The sequence below is a fragment of the Anastrepha ludens genome, chromosome 5, assembly GCF_028408465.1.
Source record: "Anastrepha ludens isolate Willacy chromosome 5, idAnaLude1.1, whole genome shotgun sequence".
NCBI lineage: Eukaryota > Metazoa > Arthropoda > Insecta > Diptera > Tephritidae > Anastrepha > Anastrepha ludens.
The window spans coordinates 42,677,215-42,701,611 of record NC_071501.1 but is presented as its reverse complement, the minus strand read 5'-3'; the positions used below and the strand labels follow the sequence as shown (position 1 = coordinate 42,701,611).

The 24,397-nt window shown below is 39.4% G+C and overlaps 1 protein-coding gene across 8 annotated transcripts in view; it reads left to right on the top strand.

Moving 5' to 3' along the window:
* The window catches only part of LOC128863661 (uncharacterized), a 114,051-nt gene extending 89,933 nt beyond the window's left edge, over nucleotides 1-24,118 (top strand). For 7 of the 8 annotated variants that reach the window (XM_054102925.1, XM_054102921.1, XM_054102922.1 and 4 more), the window contains 7 exons: nucleotides 7,996-8,787; nucleotides 11,914-12,130; nucleotides 12,195-12,467; nucleotides 12,534-13,656; nucleotides 13,720-13,818; nucleotides 21,718-21,822; nucleotides 21,884-24,118. In XM_054102925.1, coding sequence (XP_053958900.1) covers nucleotides 8,604-8,787; nucleotides 11,914-12,130; nucleotides 12,195-12,467; nucleotides 12,534-13,656; nucleotides 13,720-13,818; nucleotides 21,718-21,822; nucleotides 21,884-23,890 — 4,008 coding nt within the window. In that variant the 5' untranslated portion in view covers nucleotides 7,996-8,603 and the 3' untranslated portion in view covers nucleotides 23,891-24,118. Of the gene's footprint in view, nucleotides 1-5,127; nucleotides 5,217-7,995; nucleotides 8,788-11,913; nucleotides 12,131-12,194; nucleotides 12,468-12,533; nucleotides 13,657-13,719; nucleotides 13,819-21,717; nucleotides 21,823-21,883 lie in introns of those variants that run through there. The other variant, XM_054102928.1, reaches the window with a different exon arrangement.
* The last annotated feature ends 279 nt before the right edge of the window (nucleotides 24,119-24,397 follow it).

Below are 24,397 nucleotides of genomic sequence, written 5' to 3'. Positions count from 1 at the left end.
AACACCTGAATTAAAAGTTCATAATTTCGTGGGTCTATGGAGTATAGTGAGTGCGGTCCCAAAAAACCATGGGGTCGAAGTGCAAATCTCATAAAGAATCTATCTGCTTCCGTTAGGTTAGGTTGGGCTAGCCTCGGTGGCACTAAGACCCATTTGTGACACCTGCATTTGATTTTCATCCCCTAACCAAGTTGCTTAAACCACTCAAATTTCCCAGGTCTTCAAAAAAATAATCGCTAAGATATTTGGCACGGCTTCTTGGAAGTGCAGGACATTCACAGAGGAGGTGTTGTAGAGACCCAATTTCTTCTTCATCTCCACAACTCCTACAGAAGTCATTGTGAGGTACACCAATTCTCACTCAAATTGTGCAGTGATCCGTTATAACACCCGTGAGGACGCTGGTAGATAGTCTGTTGAATCCAAGCAGACATTTTGTCCTTTTAAGAATCAGTTTTGACCAGAGCGCTTTGGAGACCCTGCAGTTAGTAGTTAGAAACCAACTTCAATTGGTTACCGCGATTACGCTCAAATCAATCTCAGCGTACAGTTCGATTAGAGGAATGATTATGTTTTCTACCACTCGCTGAAGGGCAAACTCAGAGCCTTTCTTTGCACACTCATCCGCTCATTTATTTCCTTCCACTTCAGAGTGACCGGGGACCCACCAAATTGCGGTGTTGGGTTGTTCAATAAGAGAGAGCGATCTCCTGTGTTCTTTAACACATCTAGAATTGATGCGCGCCTTCATCGCCGCTTGGCTATCAACAAACATGGTAAGGCTTGTCGGAGATAAATCTATTGTTTTTGTTGCTTTGTCTATAGCGCAGATCTGAGTTTGGAAGACGCTGCGCCAGCCTGGGAGTCTACATGTGCAATTTAAAGATAGTTGCTATGAGTACATTCCCATTCCGTCCATCTTTGAGCCATTAGTAAAAATATGGTGACCAATATCAGCTGATGTGACTCTGGTCTGACAATCCTTCCTGTCGGCTATTCGTATTTTATAGTCTTTGTTCAGATCTAACTTGGGAACCAGGTAGTCTGTTTTCAATGCGTCTTGCAAGTTTGACACAGATAGCAGAACTGAGTGGTCATGCAGTATATGTTCTCCTTTAGTATGCCTGCTGCTTTAATCCTGGAAGCATATTTGTCCGCTATCCCTTTAACATATAATATTAATGGGTGCAATATGTAGGACCTATTTCAGCGCCGTTTGAGGTGTTTTTCCTACAAAAGCTAATTATTTATGAAACTCGTTTCACCACCCGAAAGCTCCATAAGTCAAAATGGGTCGGATGATTGTATGGTACGCCCAGTGGTTTATATAGAGTTTTAGAACCCAATTTTTGCCAAATGTCCGCTTTCAGATAAAGAGGGCATTACAGACTTGTTCATCCTTTCCTCGGTGTTCATTTTCCAAGAAAGTTTTGAGTCCAGAATTATGCCAAGACTCTTGGTTGTTTGGTGTTGCTCCATCTATAGACGGTAACTGAAAACTCGGTGTCTTATATCTTCCAGTGAACAGAATTAGTTTCGTCTTGGCTGGAAGAGACTTCCTTCAACGCAATTCTCTTGATCCTTTCCTTGTTTATGGTAATAATCAATGCATTTAAGAGTAGGCTCTACAGTAACGGCGAGATAACCCAGTATTTAGTATTGGAGGTTACTAAAGTTCCGTATGCTGTTCTAATTCAAAATTACTTAAATTTAAAAAATGCTCACATTTTTACCAGAGCTATAAAGAGTTATTCCTGTTCTCATAGCTTTGTTGGACACTGTATGTATGTGACAAGGTATACTATTTCAAAAGAGTTATTGTGCAAACAACCACTGTTTTGGTATTTTGTTTATGAATTTTGCTTCCGTAATATGCATTGAAAAACTACGTAGCTGCATAACAATGAATAAATACAATGTATTGAAAATGGACAGTAAAACACAAATCAATAACCTTTAAATAAAAAATATGCAAAAATACGCTGAGTTGCAGGAAAAAAGCGCGGCTAAATGCAAATGAATAGTAAACAAAATATGAAAATTGCACCTCAAAAATGTAAGGAAATCATTGCTTTCAGTTACAATGTTTCCACTTTTTGTTTTGATATTTAAATTTCTAGAAAATAATTTTAAATTTTAATTGCAACTTAAGAGATTTTACAATGTATATCCATTAAACTACAATAGTAAATATCCGGCAGGTGTTGCTCTGTCATTAATCAAAAGTAATTTTTTTCCAGCTTTGGATTTCTTACTTGAGAACAAGCGACATATAACTGATAAACCGAAAAACACGATTTTTCGAGATGCACTGGCAAGGGTTGCCTTTATCTTTCGATTTAGTATTGAGAATTGTGAATTCGCGAAGAAAAATTATACGGGCACCAACTTTGCTGATTTTGTCTGCATTCATGAAGATATCAATTGATTTGCCTTGTAAGAGGATCGTTTGAAAAGTCAGAGGAAAGTCAGTGAGATGACACTACTGGCCCGTACTGTAGCATCTCTTAGAAGAACACATACCAAGTTTCAGCCAGATCGGTGTATTTCTTTGTGTTTGACATTCGTTTGAATTGAGGAAGTCGAGAGATTTTCCTTTTCCAACACAACAACGCACTAGCAGTTGTGGTTGCAAAATTAACTGAAATAGGATTCTGATTCGTTTCACATACCTCCTACTATCTAGAGTGGGCTCACTCGGAGTCTTTGTACTACTCTCCAGTTTGAAGAAATGCTTTGCGAGAAAAACATTTTACTCAAACGAGAAGGCGATTGAAGAAGCGAATTCACACGAGTCTCCCTGCTATACAGTTTAACCAATTGAAAATACCATAAATTTAGTTTGAAAAATTACTCTTATTCAATTCAAAGTAAAAAATGTGTGATAATAATACAGAATTAAGAATACATTTACTTTTCCTCGATATGATCACCTTTTGTCTTGTCTATGGCTTTGAGACGGTTCAGAAACGAATGTGACTTGATTTTGGACCACTCGCGAACAATGTCTTTTTTCAGCGCCTCGAGACTGGTGAAGCTTTTAGTTTGGACTTTGCTCTCCAAAACGGTCCAAAGAGAATAATTCATCGGATTTGCGTCTGGTGAATTTGAGAGCCATTGTATGGACGTTGTAGAGTTCGGAACGTTGTTTTATAGCCATTCTTGGTTCACTCGAGCTTTATGAGTCGGTGCCGAGTGCTGTTGAAACGTCCATGGCCTGCCACCGAAATGTTTGTGGGCCTACGGCTTCAAAGCAACATCCTGAATACTTTTCCGGTAATATTTCGAATTTACGTTGATTCCAGGCTCGATGAAAACGATTGGAGAGCGTCCATCTGCGGTTACAGCGGCCCAAACCATTACCAGTGGTGGGTGTGGCCAACCGATGACTCAAATTCTCGTATGAACGGTCGGTCAAATAAACCCTATCGTTTTGGGAGTTTACAAATTGGTTAATTTCAAAAATTTTCCCGTTAGAAAACACAAGGTTCGGAAATTGACCGCTTTCGGCCAAGCGCAGCAACACCTTGGCTCTCTCAAGTCTGACTTGTTGCTTCTTTAGTGTGAGATCATGCGCCATTTGGATCGTGTAAGGCCTGACTTTGAGATAATTTTTCAGTATGCGGCGGATGCTATGGTCAGATATTTTAAGTTCTTTCGCTATTTGATTGGCACTTTGTTGGAGATTTCGCTCAAGTCGCTTCTTCACTAAACAATACTCTGGACTGTCATTTAGCCAACTAACAGACAGCTGATGCCCGTGCATCCACTGCTCGAGTGGTCTGAAGTTGGTTATGCTTCGAGTGCCGGACCCTGTAGTTCTATTAATATAAGTTCTATTTAATAGAAGTACTTTTTTATATGGTTTGCTCTTATAAGCAGTAAGTGCGCATCCATGGGATTGGTGCAACAACGTTGAGAAACGTGCGATGCTGTCTTTTGTCAAAAAATTAACGGTTGTAACAGTTCTACCCTCCATGGTATATGTACGGTTCAAGAAGTTTCATTGCGACAAATTCGCTGAGGATGGTTCGCGTATTTCGAGCCTCGTCTTTTACTAAATACACAAAACCATTTACCAGATACGAGTATTTCGTTCCTACATCAGACGCCAGCCAAAATTGCATGCCAAATGTATAGGGTTTGTTTGGTATATACTGGCATCTGGCTCCTTTGGAAAAAGTTGCTTATTTACGGTAATATAATCTCTCAGTTTGGAGCAATTTTGCCTGTTTTCAATACATTTTTTTCAAACTGCTGAAACTAAAGCGAATTTGTCTGTTTGCAAACGTTGACTCCTCTGATTCTTTTTGTCGAAACGAATGTATCCCAGAATCTCAGTAAAATCACGTCTACTCATAGTGCTGGAGGAAAATGATGATCCCCACAAATATTGAAGCCTCAAAGTATTTCCATCGTAATTTTACTTGTGTAAATGCCCAGTTTGCTCTCAAAATTCGAGAGGCTTCTAAAGGAAAGGCGCATGGGAGGTATATGTACTGTATCGGTCTCATAATTCTTCCGAAATCATTCTTTTTCATCACAGAAACATGCACCAGACATTATCTTAGTCCAATTTTTTATGAGGATTTCAAATCTGTAACTAAAATTTCAGTATCAGCTCTTGTTAAAAGAATATGACACACAAGTGTTTTTATAAAAAACACTTATATTTAAAGATGATAAGCATATTTTACTCGTATTCAGGTTTTAGGTTGAAAAAAAACGTTTTTTTGATTGATCTTCTTTTTGAAGCTAAAGGCAGAGCTGTTCTGATTGCTCCAACAACAGTCAGCCATCATGTGAACGTTCCAGTAGCCTTGACAGCGCTCCTCCATCCAAATTATACCATCCCTTGATACTAAAGGTGGGTTTATCACGCTCTGGTGACCGGGAATGAGCGCTTCCCGAGTAGGCCAATGTTTTTTAGTTCAATGTTGTGTTTTAGCTCTACTGTCCCACAAGCAAAGAAAACAGGGATACTTTGTGTAACCATTAAATTCGGAGTTTTAAATCGACACATATGAGCCAGTTGTGTTCCAAATTTTTAATTTTATTTAAAACCAGAGTAACGTTGTATATTCTTCTTTTATTTGTAGATTGTGCAATGGCCAACGACCCAAATTTATTTCCACTGTGCATTTTAGACGAGTCTATGAATAAGCACCACTCATTAGAAACGTAATTTTGTAATCCCATTGTGGCCATTAAACCAGGTATATCTTTACAAAATACAAAGTCATCTTCTTCAGCAAAATATTTCAGAAGATTTTGTTCTCTTATGCGGTAATAAGAAATTTTAGTTTTTTTTGTTATTAAGTTTCTTTCTTTTAGCCTAGAAGCCAAAAGTTCAAAAGCAGACTTTAATTGACCCAACATCTCTAATAAGCTCGTTTCAATAATTTTGGTTGAATGGTCTGGACGTTTCCAGGTCACATTCATAGTCATTATCCCTACAGTCAGTATTCGCCTTTAAATGCATGGCTCCTCCTGTGATGGACCAGCTTGAGGTTCAGGTGATATCTTAGGGCTTAAAACACGTCTATATGTCGACCATATGTAAGGATATTCCCATTTGGCTCGATTTTTCCGGCTAATGCCAGTTATGATAATCAAACAAAAATAACAGTCGTCGCGGTGGTTCACGTGTTCCTTCCAGACCATAGCAGTTTCGTACCTAAATCTACTCCTTTTCTTATTTGCCCACAAACGTAAAAACTCAACGCATATTTTCCATGCCTTTTGAGGAATCCAAGGCTTGGTTGGTTGGTTGGTTGGTTGGTTGGTTTAAGGGTGACCCCGCATCGGAGTGCCACATAGACCGCAAGTTGGGTCCGTTGTGTTGCCCTAGAGCTCATTATTTTAAATGATTTCCCCACCTAACCGAGATTTTTATTGTAGATTTTGGTCAAAGATATTAATTCGTTTCGAAAATTTGATGAGAGATTCGATTTTCAGGTCCGAGAGTACTGAAAGATTGTCAATTGTTGGAGAGCCTAGAAGAGCGAGTCGACTTCTGGCTAGACCCGGACAACTGCACAGCAAATGTCTGCTCGTTACTTCCTCATCTTCGTCCTCGCAGTATCTGCACAGGTCGTTTTGAGGAACCCAGAGCCGACGTGCGTGAGTGCCCAAAAGGCAGTGGCCGGTGATAAGAGATGTTATATGCCTTAGTTCGTGTTTCGAAAGACTTATAAGGGTTTTTGTCTGTTTCAGATTGTAGGATGGCCAGATTTGTCTGGTCGTAACGCAAGTAGTTTCCACTCGCCACCTCCGATCAGCAATGCTGTGAAATTCTCGATCGATGAGCATTTTACATGTTGAGAGCGGAATGTGGATTGTGGGTAAGTTACTAACATTTGATTGCGCAGCTCCAGCTCTTGCGAGCTCATCAGCTTTGCAGTTACCTTCGAATCCCCTGTGACCCGGTATCCAGATAACTTGGACAGAATTCTGAACACTTATCTCGTTAAGAGATAAGAGACAGGATCGAACCACATCTGAGTGGGTATAAGAGGAGCTGAGTGCTCGAACGGCCGCTTGACTGTCGGTGAAAAAGCGGATATCCTCTAGTGATATTCTATTTTCTAAGAGAGTTTTCGCAGCATACCAGATAGCGCATATTTCCGCTTGGAATACGCCACAGAAGTCGGGTAATCTAAATGATAGATTGATGTGAGGGGAATTGGAAAAGATTCTAAATCCCACTTTGCCGTCTTGTTTTGAACCATCTGTATATATAATCAGAGGGCCATCGATTTCGGTAAGATTTGTCTTCCATTCTTCCCTAGTTGGGAGTGAACAGGAGAATAGCAAGGGTGGTGATGGAAGACTTACATGATAGTCTATGTCGGAAGAGATAACAGTGTTCCTGTTCAGTATGGCCGAATGGCCGAGATACTTATTCCATTTCGATATAGCATTCATGCGTGTCGCTGCTTTCGCTGCAATCGCTTTGCCAGCCAGATCGATAGGGAACAAGTGAAGCAACGTGTTTAGAGCCTTAGTAGGTGTTGTACTTAAGCATCCTGTTATCAGGAGGCAGGCTGTTCTTTGAACTCGATCAATTGTGGCTACTCTGCACCGTTTTTCGAGTGCTGTCCACCATACAACCACACCGTAGAAGAGTATCGGTTTGATGATCGAGGTATATATCCAATAAATGATCCGAGGTGAAAAACCCCAGGTTTTGCCTATAGCTTTCTTACAAGTATAGAGAGCTATGAAAGCTTTTTTACATCTGTTTTCGATGTTCAATTTCCAACTCAACTTCCTATCTAGAATAACTCCTAGATATTTAGCTGAATCAGATAGAAGTAATGATTCCCCTTTTAAAGTTATTGTTTGCAGTGGAGGAGATTGTTGTTTCCTATTGAAGAGAACAAGATCTGTCTTTGCTGGATTCGCATTTAGTCCGCATTCGGTGCACCATTTTGACAGAATATTGATTGAGCGTTGCATGAGCTCAGTGAGGGTATTCAGGTGTTTGCCTGACACGCAGAGAGCAATATCATCTGCATAGGCTACAACCTTGCAGCCTGCTTTTTCGAGATTTCATTTACTTTTCATTTCCATCAGGTGACCAAAGTAATTTTTGTAAGCCTCAATTGTCAATTAATACGAACGGTGTCACATTTAATCGGTATTCTTTAAACATGACAACAGCTAAATCATAACAACAGCAATAAACGCAATGAATTATTAACGAAAGCTCTATCTCGTAAATAAAAGCTGTCCCAAATTAATTGAGGATATATTTATAATCGGCGACGTCCAATTAGTAAACTTCAAGTGATAAACCTCAATCATCAGACAAAAGTTGCAATTTTGTTGGCTAGTGTAATAGAATTTGCCGTGGAAAATTGTAATCCAAAATTTCGAAAAAGTACTTTTGAATAAGACATTTATTATTCTACGAAAATATTCTGCTGCAATGTATAAATTTCAATTAATCACACTCTGTTATTAATAACTCATTTCATTTTCTATTTCCAGTGCTCGGACTGCGTATTTACTTGCACACATTAATTTCATAAAAGAAAATTAAAAAATTAATAAACATATTGTAAATAAATGAAGACATTACGTACCTGAAATCGGATATGGCACGATGATTGTGATTTACAGACTAATCGAACTACTAATAGAACCAACTACGAAAATATACTGCAACTACTATAAATAATATAGAAGAGTACCAACTATAAACATATTTCTGCATTTTTTAAAATATTTATTTTCAAACGCTGCATTTATCACACTCGCATTTTTAAACTGCAAGCACACTAGCGCTAATTTTACAAAAAAAAAAAAAAAAAATTAATCGACAACACTTAGTATTTGTCGAATTCGAAATAAACGAACTGGCGGACTTAGTGAAAAAACTATGCTACATACACAGATCGATCGACCACGCACGTAAACAAAGCAGCCAGTGCTTAAATCTAAAAGCTTCATCGAATGAATAATCACTACAATGCAGAAAACAATTAAGATTTGCAAAATAAATTGAATTTTTCAAACAATAAATGCTTAAAGCACAACGAAGCGATTCATAAAACAATTCATCTATCCAGCAGTTCATTTAGAATTTCGAAGTAATCATGGAACGGAATATTTTTGGAACACTGCGATCATCGCTCTTACTTCATTGGCTTGCAATTCTCATGCTCTTACTCACTCATGTCACAGTTAGCCAATCTACAGAAGCTGAGACGCCGTTGGTAGCAAATGGATTCCCGAAGCATTATCCGTATTACTATGAATATAACTGTTTCACGGATGGCGGTAATTTATATACTGTGAATTTAATTATGATTATTTAGGTATTATATAAAGGGTGATCAGGGTAATGCAAATTGTTTTAAGTTGTTATGTTGCAGCAGGTATCAAAGTTATCACTCACATCCAGCTGTTTATTTTAGTAGGATTTGCCATTTCATCATGGAACGTTGCACGCTGAAACGTTTTTGAACGCCCGGAAATTATTAAAAAATATTATCGAAATTCCGGTTCAGTTGTCAATATGTAAATACTTACGTAAATGTGATGCGAAATCAGTGTCTCAGACGGAGTCCGTTTGGAGCTCAGCGGCTAAGTCAATAAGCAATTTTGGTATTATTGGAGCGAATACCAATCCACAAGTGTTCGACTAAACAGCAATACATCCATAAAAATGGACTGCTTGTTTGGCAAGGTTTATCACTTGCTGGTATTATCGGACCTTATTTCTTTGAAAATGAGAAAGGAGCCACTATTACTAAAGGTCCTTGGTATCGAGCTATTCTAATTGAATTTCTGCGGTCAGAGCTCGACACCTTCGATATTCGAGTATTGGATCTGTGGTTCTAAGTAGATGGCGCTACATGCCACACAAGCGATGACATTTTCGAAGTTCTGAAGAAAAAATTTTAAGAATGAGTCATCTCAAAGCAAGCGTTTGTCAAGTGGCCGTCGCGTTCATACGATTTGATTATTTTTTCTGGTAATACGGCAAGCCCTTAACCAATTCTAATAAGTCAACCACTTTGAACGAGTTCGAGGCCAATATTCGAGGCGCTATTACTGTCGGTCCCACAATTTGTAGAACAACACCAAATACTAGTAGTACAAAGACACCAGTAGGCCCCAAGCGTATATCTGGAAGCGCTGAATTTTGAACCGAGACCTTTTTATTGTCATTGGGAGTATGGCTGCATAGAAGAAGTATATGTATATACGTATTATCGAGGCCGGGGTTGATAGCAATACTATTGATTTTCATGGTTTGAAACTTTTTTCTGCAAATATTATTTCCGACTTACGCCTGAAAATTTCCTTCATCGATATCCACAACTGTTTGCAATTTTTGGGTGAGAAAATGGATTCAGCACAGGAAAAAATGTTCATATATTGAGGCCAAACACGTATCGACCCAATTTTGGTATCTTCGTAAGAATGGAATTGCTGCCAAAGTGAACCAAGCGCCATTGAACGAAATTAATGCAAGTCGAGATGAGCAATGTTTTGAGCTACAAAAAGGCTTTTTATTTTGCTTTTATTTTTTATTTGCCTGATCAATAATCAATATGTGAAGCTGAAAAATTTCTTGTCCTGTATTACTGAGGTGTCGCAGCTCCCGTGACTTCCATGTTTAGGCTGGCTGCATTTTTGTGCATCCAAGTGCTAAATAGTAGTACAGTGAACTTCGACAAGCTTTTTATATTGCTGTTCAAAGTCGGTGTTGAACCACCTCGTCCACACAATGAATTTAATGAATTTTCTTCTTTCTGTAGGGTGCCGGGCGCTAACAAATTGCCAGTTTCTCTTCTATGCATCTGCAGCTTTGAATGTTGTCTGGTGCCTACACTCATGGCCGGCTAAATGACAATTGGGTAGTAGCCTGTTAGAGTTCGAGAAGAAAAAATCTTCATTCCCCTTCAACCGCAAAAGTTCAGACGGTCGTTTTTTGCCATGGTGAGTTGTTGTGCGCCTACCAGTTTTACAAGATGAGAGGCTGTCCCAGCGTTTATTAGCTATTCCAGCTAAATATTATTATATATTTATACGATTCCATATATTTGGCTTAATGCTGCCTATTGGTAAACCTACTTTATTCTTTCCTAGAAGTTGAGGGTGGTCGCAGTCTATTTGACTGCCAAAGAAAGTAAAAATCCGATGCCTTTTATTATCACTTCCACTTGAATATCCATGAATAGAACGCTGCCAAAAAGACTTATTTCTCCAAATCTGACGAAAAATATTCTTCCCAACTCTACTGCCGATTTGAAAGCCATACATTCTTATTAGACTGAACCCTTTTAAAAGAAAAAAAAATTTTGCATGCATCCTTGAGCCTTAAGTGCAGAGAGTTTTTACAAGACAACTGATACTGTGCGATAGGCAGACACAGCTTTCACAGTTACCGTGCATTGTACTGATGTTAGGAGCTTACTCTGGTGATTTGCCTTTAGTGCATTTGCCCACAGTTCAGCTCCGTATAATAGAACGGACAGCATGGCAGCCATCATTATTTCCCGCTTCCTCTGGGTCTGGGTCGTCCCACCCTATGCTTGCCATCAGTCTACTGAGTAACGACGCTATTTAAGCAGCCTTCTCTGTAGCTTTTCTGAGTCTAAAGTGCAAGAGTTTTTACAAGGGAACTTCGAAAATGAAAGAAAAATTGTGAAAAGGTGACACGCTTCGTTTGACAAAAAAATAATTTTTCGGAATTATCTTGTAAAAATACTTTAGATTCGGTTATTCCGCCAATCAAGAAGAAGAAGAAGAGAAGGGTGTGTAAATCATGGCTATAATTCTTCTTGCTCATTTTTGGTTCCCATGGAGGGGAATGGACGCCAATGGTTGTAGAATAGCTGAGTGATACCTGTTTGTAATCTGGAGTCTGAACTCACAATTAGATAATATGTATAGCTATTTGGTAGTGCACTGTAAGAGCCCCAGAGGTTTCGTTGACACAAAAATCAACTGGTTTAATTGGCGTATACATCCTTTGTTGGGTGCTTGGTCGAGCTTCTGCTCCATTTTCTGACTGCAGTAGCTGGTTAACCGTTACCACCCGTCTTGAGTGCACCTCAAGGGCTTATTATCGTAACGCCTTTTAGTTTGGAGTTAACCCCTCCACAAGTGAGTAGTTGATGGATGAGATCGACCAGCTAAAGTCGATGCTATAACGTTCCGAAGGGTATTCCTAATTAAAAGCTTCTGCTACGTCCAGCCTCTACCTTATACCGCTTTATTTCTAGTACTCTTTGATTACTCGATTGACTAGATCCACCTTTACTCTACACATATACTGCGTTTTAGATAACAAGGATTGTTGGATAATAAACAACGTAGTAAAGTTCATAGCAGTGCTGCATTTAGGCGTAAATATGTTATTTATTGTTCTTTATTTTGTTTTTACTCTTTCAGATACTCTGCCGGACATCCCAAACTTGCAAGACCATCCCATTGGGCTGCAAGTTTCCGATCGCGCTTTACACCAAGTAATGAGTCGCATTTTTGCCATTGTTCTGCGCGAGAAACTCAATTACCGTAATATCTCATTGGTGCCGCTCAAGTACACATCAAATATTTCTATTAACCAATACGAAGAGAACAGTTATCGCTACATATTCGAACAGTTGAAGTAAATCTGATGTCTGTACTCTTATTGTGTGCCACTTAAAAACTATTCTAATTATTATTTGTAGGTACTCACCTTTTTCCAACATGACCATGATCAATGTAGCCGTTTGGATGCCCGCTTTGGTGCGATCAATTGTGCCAGACACCATCATTGAGGGTGGCATTTCGATAACGCCCGGGCGATTTGGTTGGTTTGTGCCCAAAAGTCAAGTCGAAATGCCACTGGAGCTGGCTGCTTACAGCCTGCACTACAGTGTGTTCCTCAATCAGTCGCATGTGGACTATGGACGTTACGTCATATCTCAGGAACTATTAGACGAGCTGCGGCATGGTAAAAAGTGAGTATTATTATTGAACTATATGGAATTTGTTGGAGAATTGAAATTTATTTTGAACCCAATCAGTTACGAGGAGTACATAAGTCCGAATTGCATTAGAAGCTCCTGTGTTACATTGCTTGCTGAGCATAAGCCTGATACCACCTTTGTCATGCACCACATTCAAAATACCAGCAGTTATGTTAACATTCTCTGGTTGGGTGTAGATTTTCGCGAAACAATACGGCTTTTGTACGCCAAGTATCAGTCCAATGCCAGTGGTGAGTACCTCGATAAACGCTTCATAGTACTCCACTGGACCCCGTCTATTGTCATCGATGGCGAAATTCATTTTTATCAAATTACACTACCGCGTTGTGAGGATTTGTCTATACTGCAGTTAACTGCATGCAAATACGAACTCACGCCAGTACTTAAATATTACGATCAGCGCTTGGGTAGGAGCGAAGAACGTTTGGTGTCTACTTTGCGTGAATTTCAAATTCACGATCATATGCTGCACGATCTGCAATTGAGTAAACATTGGAAAAGAAACGACGAAGATATCGAGGATGTCTATAACCAGGTAGCATGCAAATGGTTGAAGTCGAACGAAGACGTTTACACACAATGGATCAGCACCAAGTCAACCATTAAATTATACATTGGTGGAATATTCCCGCTTACTGATTTTAGTCGTGGTCACCAGAATCTCGAGAAAGCTGTAAGGCAAGCGGTTGAAGCTGTAAATCGTAGTCATTTATTGCAAAATTATCATCTGGATGCGCAAATCCATGACGGTCAATGTAAACCGGATGAGGTCATGAAAGTGTTCATCCACTACTTCACCGAACCACGCGTGCTGGGTGTACTTGGACCGGCTTGTAGCGAAACAGTCGAACCTATCGCAGGCATTTCAAAGCACACAAATATGGCAGTGATTTCTTATTCGGCTGAAGGTGCCTCGTTTGCCGATCGGCGTGCCTATCCCTATTTCTTTCGCACAATTGGCTCCAATCGACAGTATGAAGATGTGTACATAGAGCTAATGAAATTTATGGGTTGGAAACGGGTGGCCGCGCTAACGGAGGATGGACAAAAGTACACAGAGTATATATCGCATATGGAGACGGCTATGAAGCAAAACAATTTGGAATTGATTACTAATAAAAAGTTCCTGAGTGATGTAAAAGCTGCGGAAATGAATAAAGTAAGCAATGTAAAATCGGTGCTGTTGTGCTGTGAAAATAACTATACCATTTTTCTCTTTCAGTATTTGTTAGACCTAAAACAGAAGCACGCCAAGATAATTATTGCGGACATACATAACAGGAATGCTGAGCTGGCGCTTTGCGAGGCCTACCATTTGGGTGTAAGTTTAGTCGATATATAGTGAACAGATTGTTGCAGGTGTTGTCTTTAATATACCCTTATTCAGCTCTAATCGAATATGACAGATTCAGCTGATGGGCTGATGTCACTTGGGATGCGTTTACAAATAAACGGTGATATACGAAAAAAATCAACCAATGACACTTCGTTGCCGCCTGAAGAACGACTGATTGGGCGAGTGTGTCAATATGTGTGAAATAATTTTTGGCTGGCGATAAGATTGTGTTAGCAATATACGAAAAAAACTAACCCAGTTTTCGCTCATGTTGCTTTGTTGCTATCTGAGCAGGGACTGATTGGATGAGTGTGTGAATACATGTGAAATGATCGTGCAGACTTCGGCTGACGAATCTCCTAAGTCAGGTGGCAGTCAAAGTTCCTCTCACAAATTTCTTTTTGACCATAGGAAGTAACTACTTCTCTAGCGGACAGTTTAGTTGTGGTTTGAGATTTATGATTTTATTTCGCGATTATTCTTTTTTTTTAAATATTCTTACAAGTCACTGTATGACCGATTGGGTTGGCATCAGGCGACTCTGATGATCAATCCCACATTGCAATTCCATTTTGCTGTTTCCACTCTACACACCTTCGGCCTCGAAGCTTGGGGTCGTTGTCGTCTTGTTAAATCCAAGGTTAACTAGTTCTTTCAGCTGACGATAATAATGCTTTAAAGCACATTTTTTTCGTAACAACTGCATTCAAATTAGCTTTGAAACTAATAAACGCCAAATAGGTTTTCGGAGAAACAGCCCAAAACATGAACATTAACTGGATGCTTAGCAGTTCGTTGAAGTTGTCGATTATCAGCAGTACACCAGGAGCGGTGTATGCAACTATTCGCCCAGAAAGAAGATTCGTTCGTGAATATTACATTTTCCCGATCCCGTTCTGAATTTGCTTTAGCCCTTGCACGCTTTTCTTCAATGTCTGATAATGAGAGCCGCGGTTTTTTCAATGTGCTTCGGAATTTGAGGTTTTCTGCATTTATACGTCCTCGAATCGTGTCTTTGGATACATTAACACCATTTTTCCTTAAAACTGTTCCAGCATAACGCCACGAGAATTTCAGCTTTGTGACTTTTCAATGATTGGGCCTTGTCCAATTAAGTTGTCAATGTTTTTAACTTCGGCATTCCGTTGTTATTGGTGCTGAAGCTTGATTACTTGGGTGCAGGAAAGCTCAGAAAATATGGACCTTCATTTCTGCTTGTGCTATTTCGAAAACCCTGTGGCCCCAGTACAATAGACGGAGACTCAAAAAGTCCTGAGGGCTTCACACCATTCAATTTTCAAACTCACCTTGCAGAAGCTGTGGAGACCTTTCAGAGAAGAAGATCGAAAAAAGACACTTTCTTTGAAAATGCCCAGATTTGGCAGCTAGACGATTTCTTCAATAGCCTGGGGCAGTGTGCCAACCTAAATTCCATCGATATTTTCTATTTCATAAACGGCTCTGCCTGGCTGTAGATATTTGCCTGTTTGAGGTCTCATAATGGCCGCACGGTTGACTGTTTTGACAGTTTACTCGCATATGTATATAAGTCCTCTCGATACGCCATCTGTTAGTAAATAGCAAATAGACGAAGACAAATCAACATACGTTGGCAACACTGAAAAAGAGCTGCCATTTGCTTGGAAGCACTAAGTATTAGTAATACTGCGTTTAGACGCGGCTAAACGAGTTGTTTGCATTTGTTTTTGTTTTTAGTCGATAGTTCCCAACACCATTGAGCTGAATGAGAACACAACGCGTGTTGTCCGAGCACGAGCAATTCGGTACCGCATTTCTTTCCCCATGAATCCCTCTACCAAAAGTTACGAGCTGTCTCAACAAAAGTTGTCGTGTTTGAACACAGCCTTAGGGCGGATCGCTTAATATCAGAAAAGAGAGTTGGCAGCACTAAAAATACTGGCAGCACTAGTGAGTAATATCAGTTTTAGGAGGTATAATCGTATTCGTTAGTGGTGAATCATGCTCGATAACTTTGTTTTTTCTTTCACATGCACATTTTACGTGAAGCGAATAGAGCCCGAACGAGTAGCGAACAGAAAGCATTTGTATACATAACTAAGCAGAATGAAGAGAAGAGAAAGCCAATAAGCAAACAAACTAAACTCTGAAAAAGATGCATTCATTAAAGATGGTGGCACTAGACCAACAACAATGTTCTGTTCTTTAGATTGTCAAAGCAAAGTATTGGGAAACTAGAATACATATAATGAATTCGCCTAGTTTCATTCTGAGCTGACAGCCACATGGACACGGCGAAAGAAAAAAACAAATCAGCTGATTTACCAACTCCACCTTTAATAGATTTGCCTTGACTTTGAGTTTCTGAAACACTCCAGTCCGAATACTTGACAGTTGCTCATAAACACAAAACCTTAAACACGAGTTTATGGTGCAATGGGAGTATCATATAAGCCTACATTTATACAGCAAATACCAAATAAGTCTGAAGATCCAGACCCAATGCAGGTTGGATTTGCTTGGAATAGGACAATACTGAAATATATGAAATGAGACCAAATGGCAGTTTTGCTTGAAGCGTTTCAAGTACGGCGAAAATTCAAATTCCTCAATGTTCTATTTGCAGCGATTTTGATATTAGGAATTAAACACCCCCGTCTTTCATTTAATTTCATTTGGTTTAGCTAGATTTGTGAATTTTATGTTGGATACAAAGAGGATGCGAAGCCGTAGACGAAGATGAAGCAATTTCATTACTGCTAGTAGCTCTGAGCAGTAGTAAACAAATTTAAGGACCCTCTGTAGTTCAAGTAGTAGTAAAGATCTTGGAATCGGCTGAGGCGTTACTTGGGAAATTATTAATGTGTACGAATTTTAGTAGATAGCCGAGTGATAATGCCGAAACAACAAAGGATTAAAACTCTTGAAAATACAGGCTACTGGGTTTTACAATTAATAAGGTAATTAGTGCAGCTGTTACCTGGTCCAAATATATAAAAATAGAAAAATGTTTAGTATTAAAAAAAAAATCGCAATATGTTTCACCTCTATTACCGCTTCGTTTTTACGAATCAACTGATTGTTATGAACAAAACAAGTACAGGAAGCAAAGCCAGGCCGTATTGGGCCACCCCCCTTGAGTATGAGTTTAAAATATGTATACTTATATATTCTAATATAGTTATGTGTATATTCTATATATCCATGCCTCTTTTCGAATTCCTATGTGACTTCTTTGCACACCAGTATAACTCTTAATGGCTTCGCTTACACCTACTCGTTTAGAGCGCGCTTTTGGTTGATATACTTGCATTAAAACTTTTCTTCAGTAAAAATGCTATCTATAAATTGAAGATTTTTCATTAAAAAAAAAATAATAAATAAATAATTGGCGCGTACACTTCTGTTAGGTGCTTAGCCGAGCTCCTCCTCCTATTTGTGGTGTGCGTGTTGATGTTGTTCCACAAATGGAGGGTCCTACAGTTTCAAGCCGACTCCGAACGGCAGATATTTTTATGAGAAGCTTTTTCATGGCAGAAATACACTCGGAGGTTTGCCATTGCCTGCCGAGGGGCGACCGCTATTAGAAAAATGTTCTGCTTAATTTTGGTGTTTTCACCGAGATTCGAACCAACGGTCTCTCTGTGAATTCTGAATGGTAATCACGCACCAACCCATTCGGCTACGGCGGCCGCCTCTATTATATACATTTTAATAATGCTTTGTACGTGCCGTTACACTTATAATGCACGATCTTGACATACGGACCACAATTTGAGTCATATACTGTATATGGTATTTGTCGATGGTATTTGTCGAGTTTTTGGTCAAAAAAGTGTTAACAATATGAGGCTTGTGAGACGGTGCGTTATAATTTTTTTATTTTTTTTTTTTATTAGTATTTTCATTGCAACTAGTATAACATTACATATATATACTAACGAGCAATTTTTGTGGAGTTTTGTTACAACAAATAATTTGAGTTAATCCTCAGCAAAATACAATTCATACTTTTAACTGATTTTTATTTATTAATTAGTTTAAATCTAGAGGTTTTTTACGTTTGAACCTTCGTTTCCATTTTGTATTATCGTTAAGAATCAAGGCTTCATTGTTCACATGCTTGCTTAGTCGCTCTGCGTGCGACTTTGCAAATTTCTTTATGGTTGCCGTAACCGAATCAATATTGAGGTCACGTTCTAGATCTTGCGTCCTAATATACCATGGATCACAAACTGCATGCTTGAGTGTCTTAGTCTGAAATCTTTGTATGTGCGCTGTGTTACTATAGCTGGTGCACCCCCATAGCTGAATCCCATAGGTCCAGATAGGCTTGAGAATTTGTTTGTAAAGCAGTATCTTGTTGGGTGCGGATAACGCTGATTGCTTACCCATTAGCCAATGCATATTTTGGAATTTTAGGTCCAGTTCTTCTCTTTTCTTTTTCACGTGCGCACTCCACCTAAGTTTCGTGTCGAGCGTCATACCTAGATACTTTGCTGTATTAGAGTATGGTACTTTAATGCTGTTTATGTATATTGGCAGGTAGTTGGTCTTTTTGTTTGTAAAGTTGATGTGGACAGACTTTGTTTCGTTCAGTTTAATGTGCCATTTATCTGTCCAATTGTATATTTTATTGATAGCAAGCTGCAGTTGTGTAGTAGACTCTATTTCTGTCTTTCCGACGGTTAATATTGCAGTATCATCAGCAAATGTTGCTATAAAGCAATTTCTGCTATTTGGCAGGTCGTGAGTGAAAAGTAGATAGAGAAGAGGTCCAAGCACACTTCCTTGCGGCACACCAGCTTTTATCTCTTTCAGTTCAGAGAACTCATCTTCGTACCTGACGCGAAAATAGCGCTCAGTCAGGTAGGTTTTTAAGATATTAAAACATTTTGTTGGCAGTACATTCTTTATTTTCCACAGCAGGCCAGCATGACATACTTTATCGAAAGCTTTAGAGACATCGAGAAATACAGCCGAACATACATTTTTTTCTTCAAATGTGTTCTCGATGATACGAGTTAATCTGTGAATTTGGTCAATAGTTGAGTGGCGCGCGCGAAATCCAAATTGGTGTGTTGGTATTATTTGTTTATTTTCTATGATATTGCTCAGGCGCTTTATCAAAAATTTTTCCAACAGTTTTGACAAGATGGGCAACAGTGAAATTGGTCGATATGATGCTACATCGTTTGGAGGCTTTCCTGGTTTTAGAATCATGATGACATCAGCTATTTTCTAATAGATTGGAAAGTATTGCATTCATTATGTTTGTTAGCTTAGTAATGATGTTTCGTGGAACTTGTTTGAGGACTTCGGCAGTTATTAAATCAAACCCTGGAGATTTCTTCGACTTCAACGTTTGTATCTCGGCGCACATCTCATCTTCAGTTATGGGTACTATATCGCCATAATTATCATTGGCTATGCCATCATTATTTAGTATTGGTGATGTGTCGCTATTGGGTGTGAAGATTTTTGCTAGATAATCTGAAAATATGTTTGCTTTTTCTATGTTGGTTTTCGCCCACCCATTATTGCCTACTTTGATTGGTGGATTATGGTTAGCTGGCTGTTTAAGCTTTTTGGTGCATTTCCATAGTGAGTAGTTTGTGCCTCTTTTATTATTTAATTGCTGTGCGTAGTTTGTAAATGATTGATTTTTGTATTCTTTAATTTTATGGCTGAGATCTTTCGCTGCTTTGTTCAAAGCTGCTTTATCAACAGGTGATCTTGTTTGATGCCACTTACGCCGCATTTTTCGCTTCTTTAGCACCATTTCTTTTATGTCTTTTGTGTATTTGTGGCCAGCGGAAATTTTCATTAAGGAGGTGTGCTCGACCAAGTAGAGTGTTGTATTTCTCTCGTCAGTTTTAAAACTTCGTCATCTATCTTTGTTGTTGATTCCATTGGAAACGTATTGTCTTCAGATTCTTCTAACATTTTGCGGAAATAATCCCAGTCGGTAAATTGACTAGTTAATTTGAGAACTGGATCACGTAACACTACCGTTTCGCTGAGAGTTAGATAGATTGGCGAGTGATCTGAATTCATGGTGCGTTATCATGGAGCAAGGTCCATGAGTTTTCTTTCTCCAAGTTCTCAAATTCTCTCTCAAATTTCGCATAACTTCCAAGTAATATTCTTTATTTCCCGTAGAACCAATTGGAATGAGTTTCGAGTGAACAACACCATGATATTCAAAGGAAACGAGTAGCATGACTTTCACTTTTGACCGACTTTGACGTGGTCTTTGGGTCTCGGCTCATGTGGATAGCGCCATTCAACCATTCAGCCGCCTGTTGACTGGTTTGCATGTCAAACTCATATACACACGTCTCATCCATCTGTTCTGATGAGCTAGATAAACGTTGGGTCCTAATTCACTTGCTCAAGCATGTCTTCAGCCACCTTCTTCCGATGAATTTTTTCAAATAAATTCAACTCTCTTGGAACGAGTCGAGCAGCCACGGGTCTCATACCCAACTGATGGTGTAAAACAGGGATCTTCAAACTTTGAAGCCTTAGGGCCAGGGGTCTCGCAACTTTGAAACCCTAGGCCTATAATATTTTTTTCGGAATGTTCCAACGGCCAAAACAATTTTAATTTTTCTGCACACATAAGCAAACAGACATCTAGTGGCAAGTAGTGCTACTATGTACTATACTGGCATAGTTTGGTAATTTGCATAAGTTTGCTCGTGGATTGTTTTCTGTTTTTGGTACTACGTACTTGTGTGAGAAAACCTTTTCCAAAATGAAATACACAAAGAATGTTTACAGATGTAAATTAACCGATCAGCATCTTAAATCTCTTTTAAAAATTGCTACAAGTAAAATTAATCCAGAACTAGTTATTTGCTAGAGGCCCACGCACACAAAATATAAATCGCAAACAACGACAACTGTAGATTTTGCAATGAACTGGAAGAAAGAGAAACTATTTTTTTGCTCTCGAATATCAGAAGTTGACCTCACAACATTTTTCAACGCCTGAAGAAGCTGTTGAAGCCTTTAAATAGCTTGTTTTGGAGTTTCTGAGTGGCAAAAAGTGCTTTGAATATTGATTCAAGTGATTGTAGAAGTGTATTGATTTCCAAGGGTAATATTTTGAAAAACAATAAAGTCATTTTCACGTGATTCCTCATATTCCATTGACCTCAGAAATGTTTAGTGTTTCCCTCACTATTCTGCAGCACATGTCAAGTAGCGAATCCACTGAAGGCCTTCTGCCAACTAAGTGTGGTAGAGTTCTAATTACAAAAAAAAGAAGCTGTTTCTAATAACGGTCGCCCCCGGCAGGCAATGGCAAAGTCCGAGTATATTTCTTCCATGAAAAAGCTCCTCATAAAAATAAAAAAATTATCAGCCGTTCGGAGTCGGCTTGAAACTGTAGGTCCCTCCATTTGTGGAACAACTTCGAGACGCACGCCACAAATAAGAGGAGGTTCGCGCCAATTATTTATATATGTAACCCAAAATTATTTAGAATTATATAATATTTACTGGGAATGCAATTAGCATTCCCCGATAATCATAATAGAACACGTTTTTTCTAATAGCGGTCGCCCCTTGGCGGGATTTGGCAAATCTTCCAAAGTTTTTCTGTCTCATAAAAACCATTTGCCGTTCGGAGTTGGTTTAAAACTGTTCGTAGTTGGTTTAAAACTGTACGTTCCTTCTTTTGTGGAAAATATCAAGACGCACACCACAAATACGAAGAGGAACTCAGAAAAACACTTAACAGATGTGTACGCCCCAACTATTTTTTATTTATACATTTAAGTCAAATACTCGTAGATTTTTATTGACTGGGTTTATTTATAATATAATAAAATATTAACAAAAAAATATCCTCACCCTATCATTGCCTCGATATTATATTTATATTTTCCTCCGTAGATGACTGCCTACGAGGGCTACGTGTGGTTTTTGCCTTCCTGGATATCTAAAGACTGGAACACGCTGGATATCAATCATAACTGCACAACTGAGCAGCTGCAAAAGGTATGAAGCTGCAATGTGGTAAAATTTCCAAATTTTCATAACTTTTAAGTAATTTTTCTAGGCCTCGGAAGGTCATTTCAGTATAATGCACACACCATTTGGCGATCCTGATGCGATTATGCAGGAAAATATAACTGTGGGAGAGTGGCTGACGTTGCATTCCGAAAACAATACTTCACTCTCCAACTACACTGGGTTCGCCTACGATGCTGTTTGGGCTTACGCCCATGCCGCTGCCAGACTTTTGGAGGAGAACGAGGATGCTGTGAATAGCCTGCGTTCTGGCAATGTAGTCACGCGTTTTGTGGAGCTTATATGGCAGACGAACTTCACTGGCCTTTCCGGGCCAATACAATTTGGTCAAGGTGGCTCGCGTATTACAAACATAGATATAGTGCAGTGGCGGCAGATGCAATTTAATAGCGTGGGCAAGTTTAAGCCAAGAGTGGTAGGCGCGAACAAAAACATGCGCACCGAAGGCGGTCAATTGAGTTTAATGGAGAGCAAGGTGGTGTGGTTTTCTGGCGGGCAGCGACCTGCGGACGGTACCTACGATTGTAGTTTTGCCGCTTTAGCGAAATTCCTAAACAAGGATTGTTCCAGCGCTGCTTTCACTTTTACGACGATTATGTGTCTTTTAGTAGTGGTGATTGTGTCGCTGACTTCGTTCCTTTTCTGGAAGAAACTTTATGATAAGAAACTCAAACAGTCAGCAAAGATAATGAAGAATTTTGGAATTGACTTACTTTCACCATCTCGCAACAAGGGGAACACACTCGACAAATGGGAAGTACCCAAAGAAAACGTCGTACTAAATCGACGCTTGGGTGAAGGCGCATTCGGCACAGTATATGGCGGAGAGGCGCAGATTGGTGCAAGCGGCTGGAGTGCGGTAGCTGTTAAAACGCTGAAGGCGGGTGCCTCTACAGAAGATCGATTGGATTTCCTATCCGAGGCTGAGGCGATGAAACGTTTCAATCACAAGAACATCGTCAAAATGTTAGGTGTTTGTTTGCAAACGGAGCCAATTTACACTATCATGGAATTCATGCTGTATGGCGATTTGAAAACATATCTGCTTGCGCGCCGCCATTTGTTGAATGAAAAAGTTTCCGAAGACTCAGACATCTCTTCCAAACGTTTAACGATGTATGCAATGGATGTGGCACGTGGGCTCTCATATCTGGCTAGACAAAAATATGTGCACCGCGATTTGGCATGCCGCAATTGTCTGGTAGATGCGCAGCGCGTGGTTAAACTCGGTGATTTCGGCATGGCTCGCTCTACTTACGAAAGTGATTACTATCGTTTCAACCGAAAGGGAATGTTGCCTGTGCGCTGGATGGCGCCTGAATCACTGGCGCTTGGCATGTTCACGCCATCCTCGGATGTATGGGCGTTTGGTGTGGTTCTATATGAGATAATCACTTTTGGCTCTTTCCCCTATCAAGGTCTCACCAATAATCAAGCATTCGAGTTCATTAAAAGCGGCAAAACGATGAAAATACCGGCTGGTGTTAAGCCACCTTTAGAGGGCTTGATTAAAGCGTGTTGGAGTCAAGAGTCAAAGAAACGTCCTACGGCTGCCGAAGTGGTTGATTACATTTCCAATTATCCGCGTTTATTGATGCCATGCTTGGACTTCCCCAGTGCCTCGGTGGAGATGCCAGAAACCGAAAGTGATGAGCTTAAGCTGTTGCCCAAGCCGCGTAAGTGTTCACCAAACAAGCAAGACTCTACGCTCGACATTTTGGCACAAACATCAGCCATGAATCATTTTGATTGCTCGAATGATTTAATTGATAGCACCGATGGGCCGAAACATACAAATATTGAAATACCCACAAGCTGCACGTTAAAGTCCAACTTAACGCCGCTTATTATGAATAATAACAATACAAATACTAATAAAACGATGTGTTTGGACGCTTGCTCAGGTACAACGCCCGATGGCTATAGTATCATGTCGCCGCTGTTAATGCATCGCATCAGCGAGAGTTCAGATTCTTCTCAGGCGAGACTTATTAAGAAATCCTCTCTAGAGACACTGCAACAGACAGAATTTTGAGAGGAATATTTGAGTGTGGATGAGAAAATTTCGTATGGTGAAAAAGTCCTCAGCTGTAACTATGGTACAATAATAGCGTAACTATCCGCAAGCTTAGCTTGGCGGCAATTGCCATTTTTAATTTAATTTGCATACACATTTGTACATATCACACATACATAGAGATATAAGACGAAATCATGAAACTTAGTGTGGCTTAGTGCAGTGCAACTGCGATATAAGGAACCTCGTTTTAACAAAACAAACAAAGAAAGAAAAAAAAATGAAAATCTCTCTGCTTGGAAAATTTTTATTATTAAAAAGCGCCATAGACAATATGAAGAAACCTTGCAAATGGCGGATGCAAAGAAAGCGAAATTTGGATACGAGAATTCTTCTTCTACTTTGATGTACAATTTACATCATCAATGGAAAGAAAGTTGATCACTTAAAAATGATTCCTTTGAGCACCGCAAGTCAAGTCGACAAAGCCATGCTGCGATTTGCCAACTTGAATGCATGAATGAA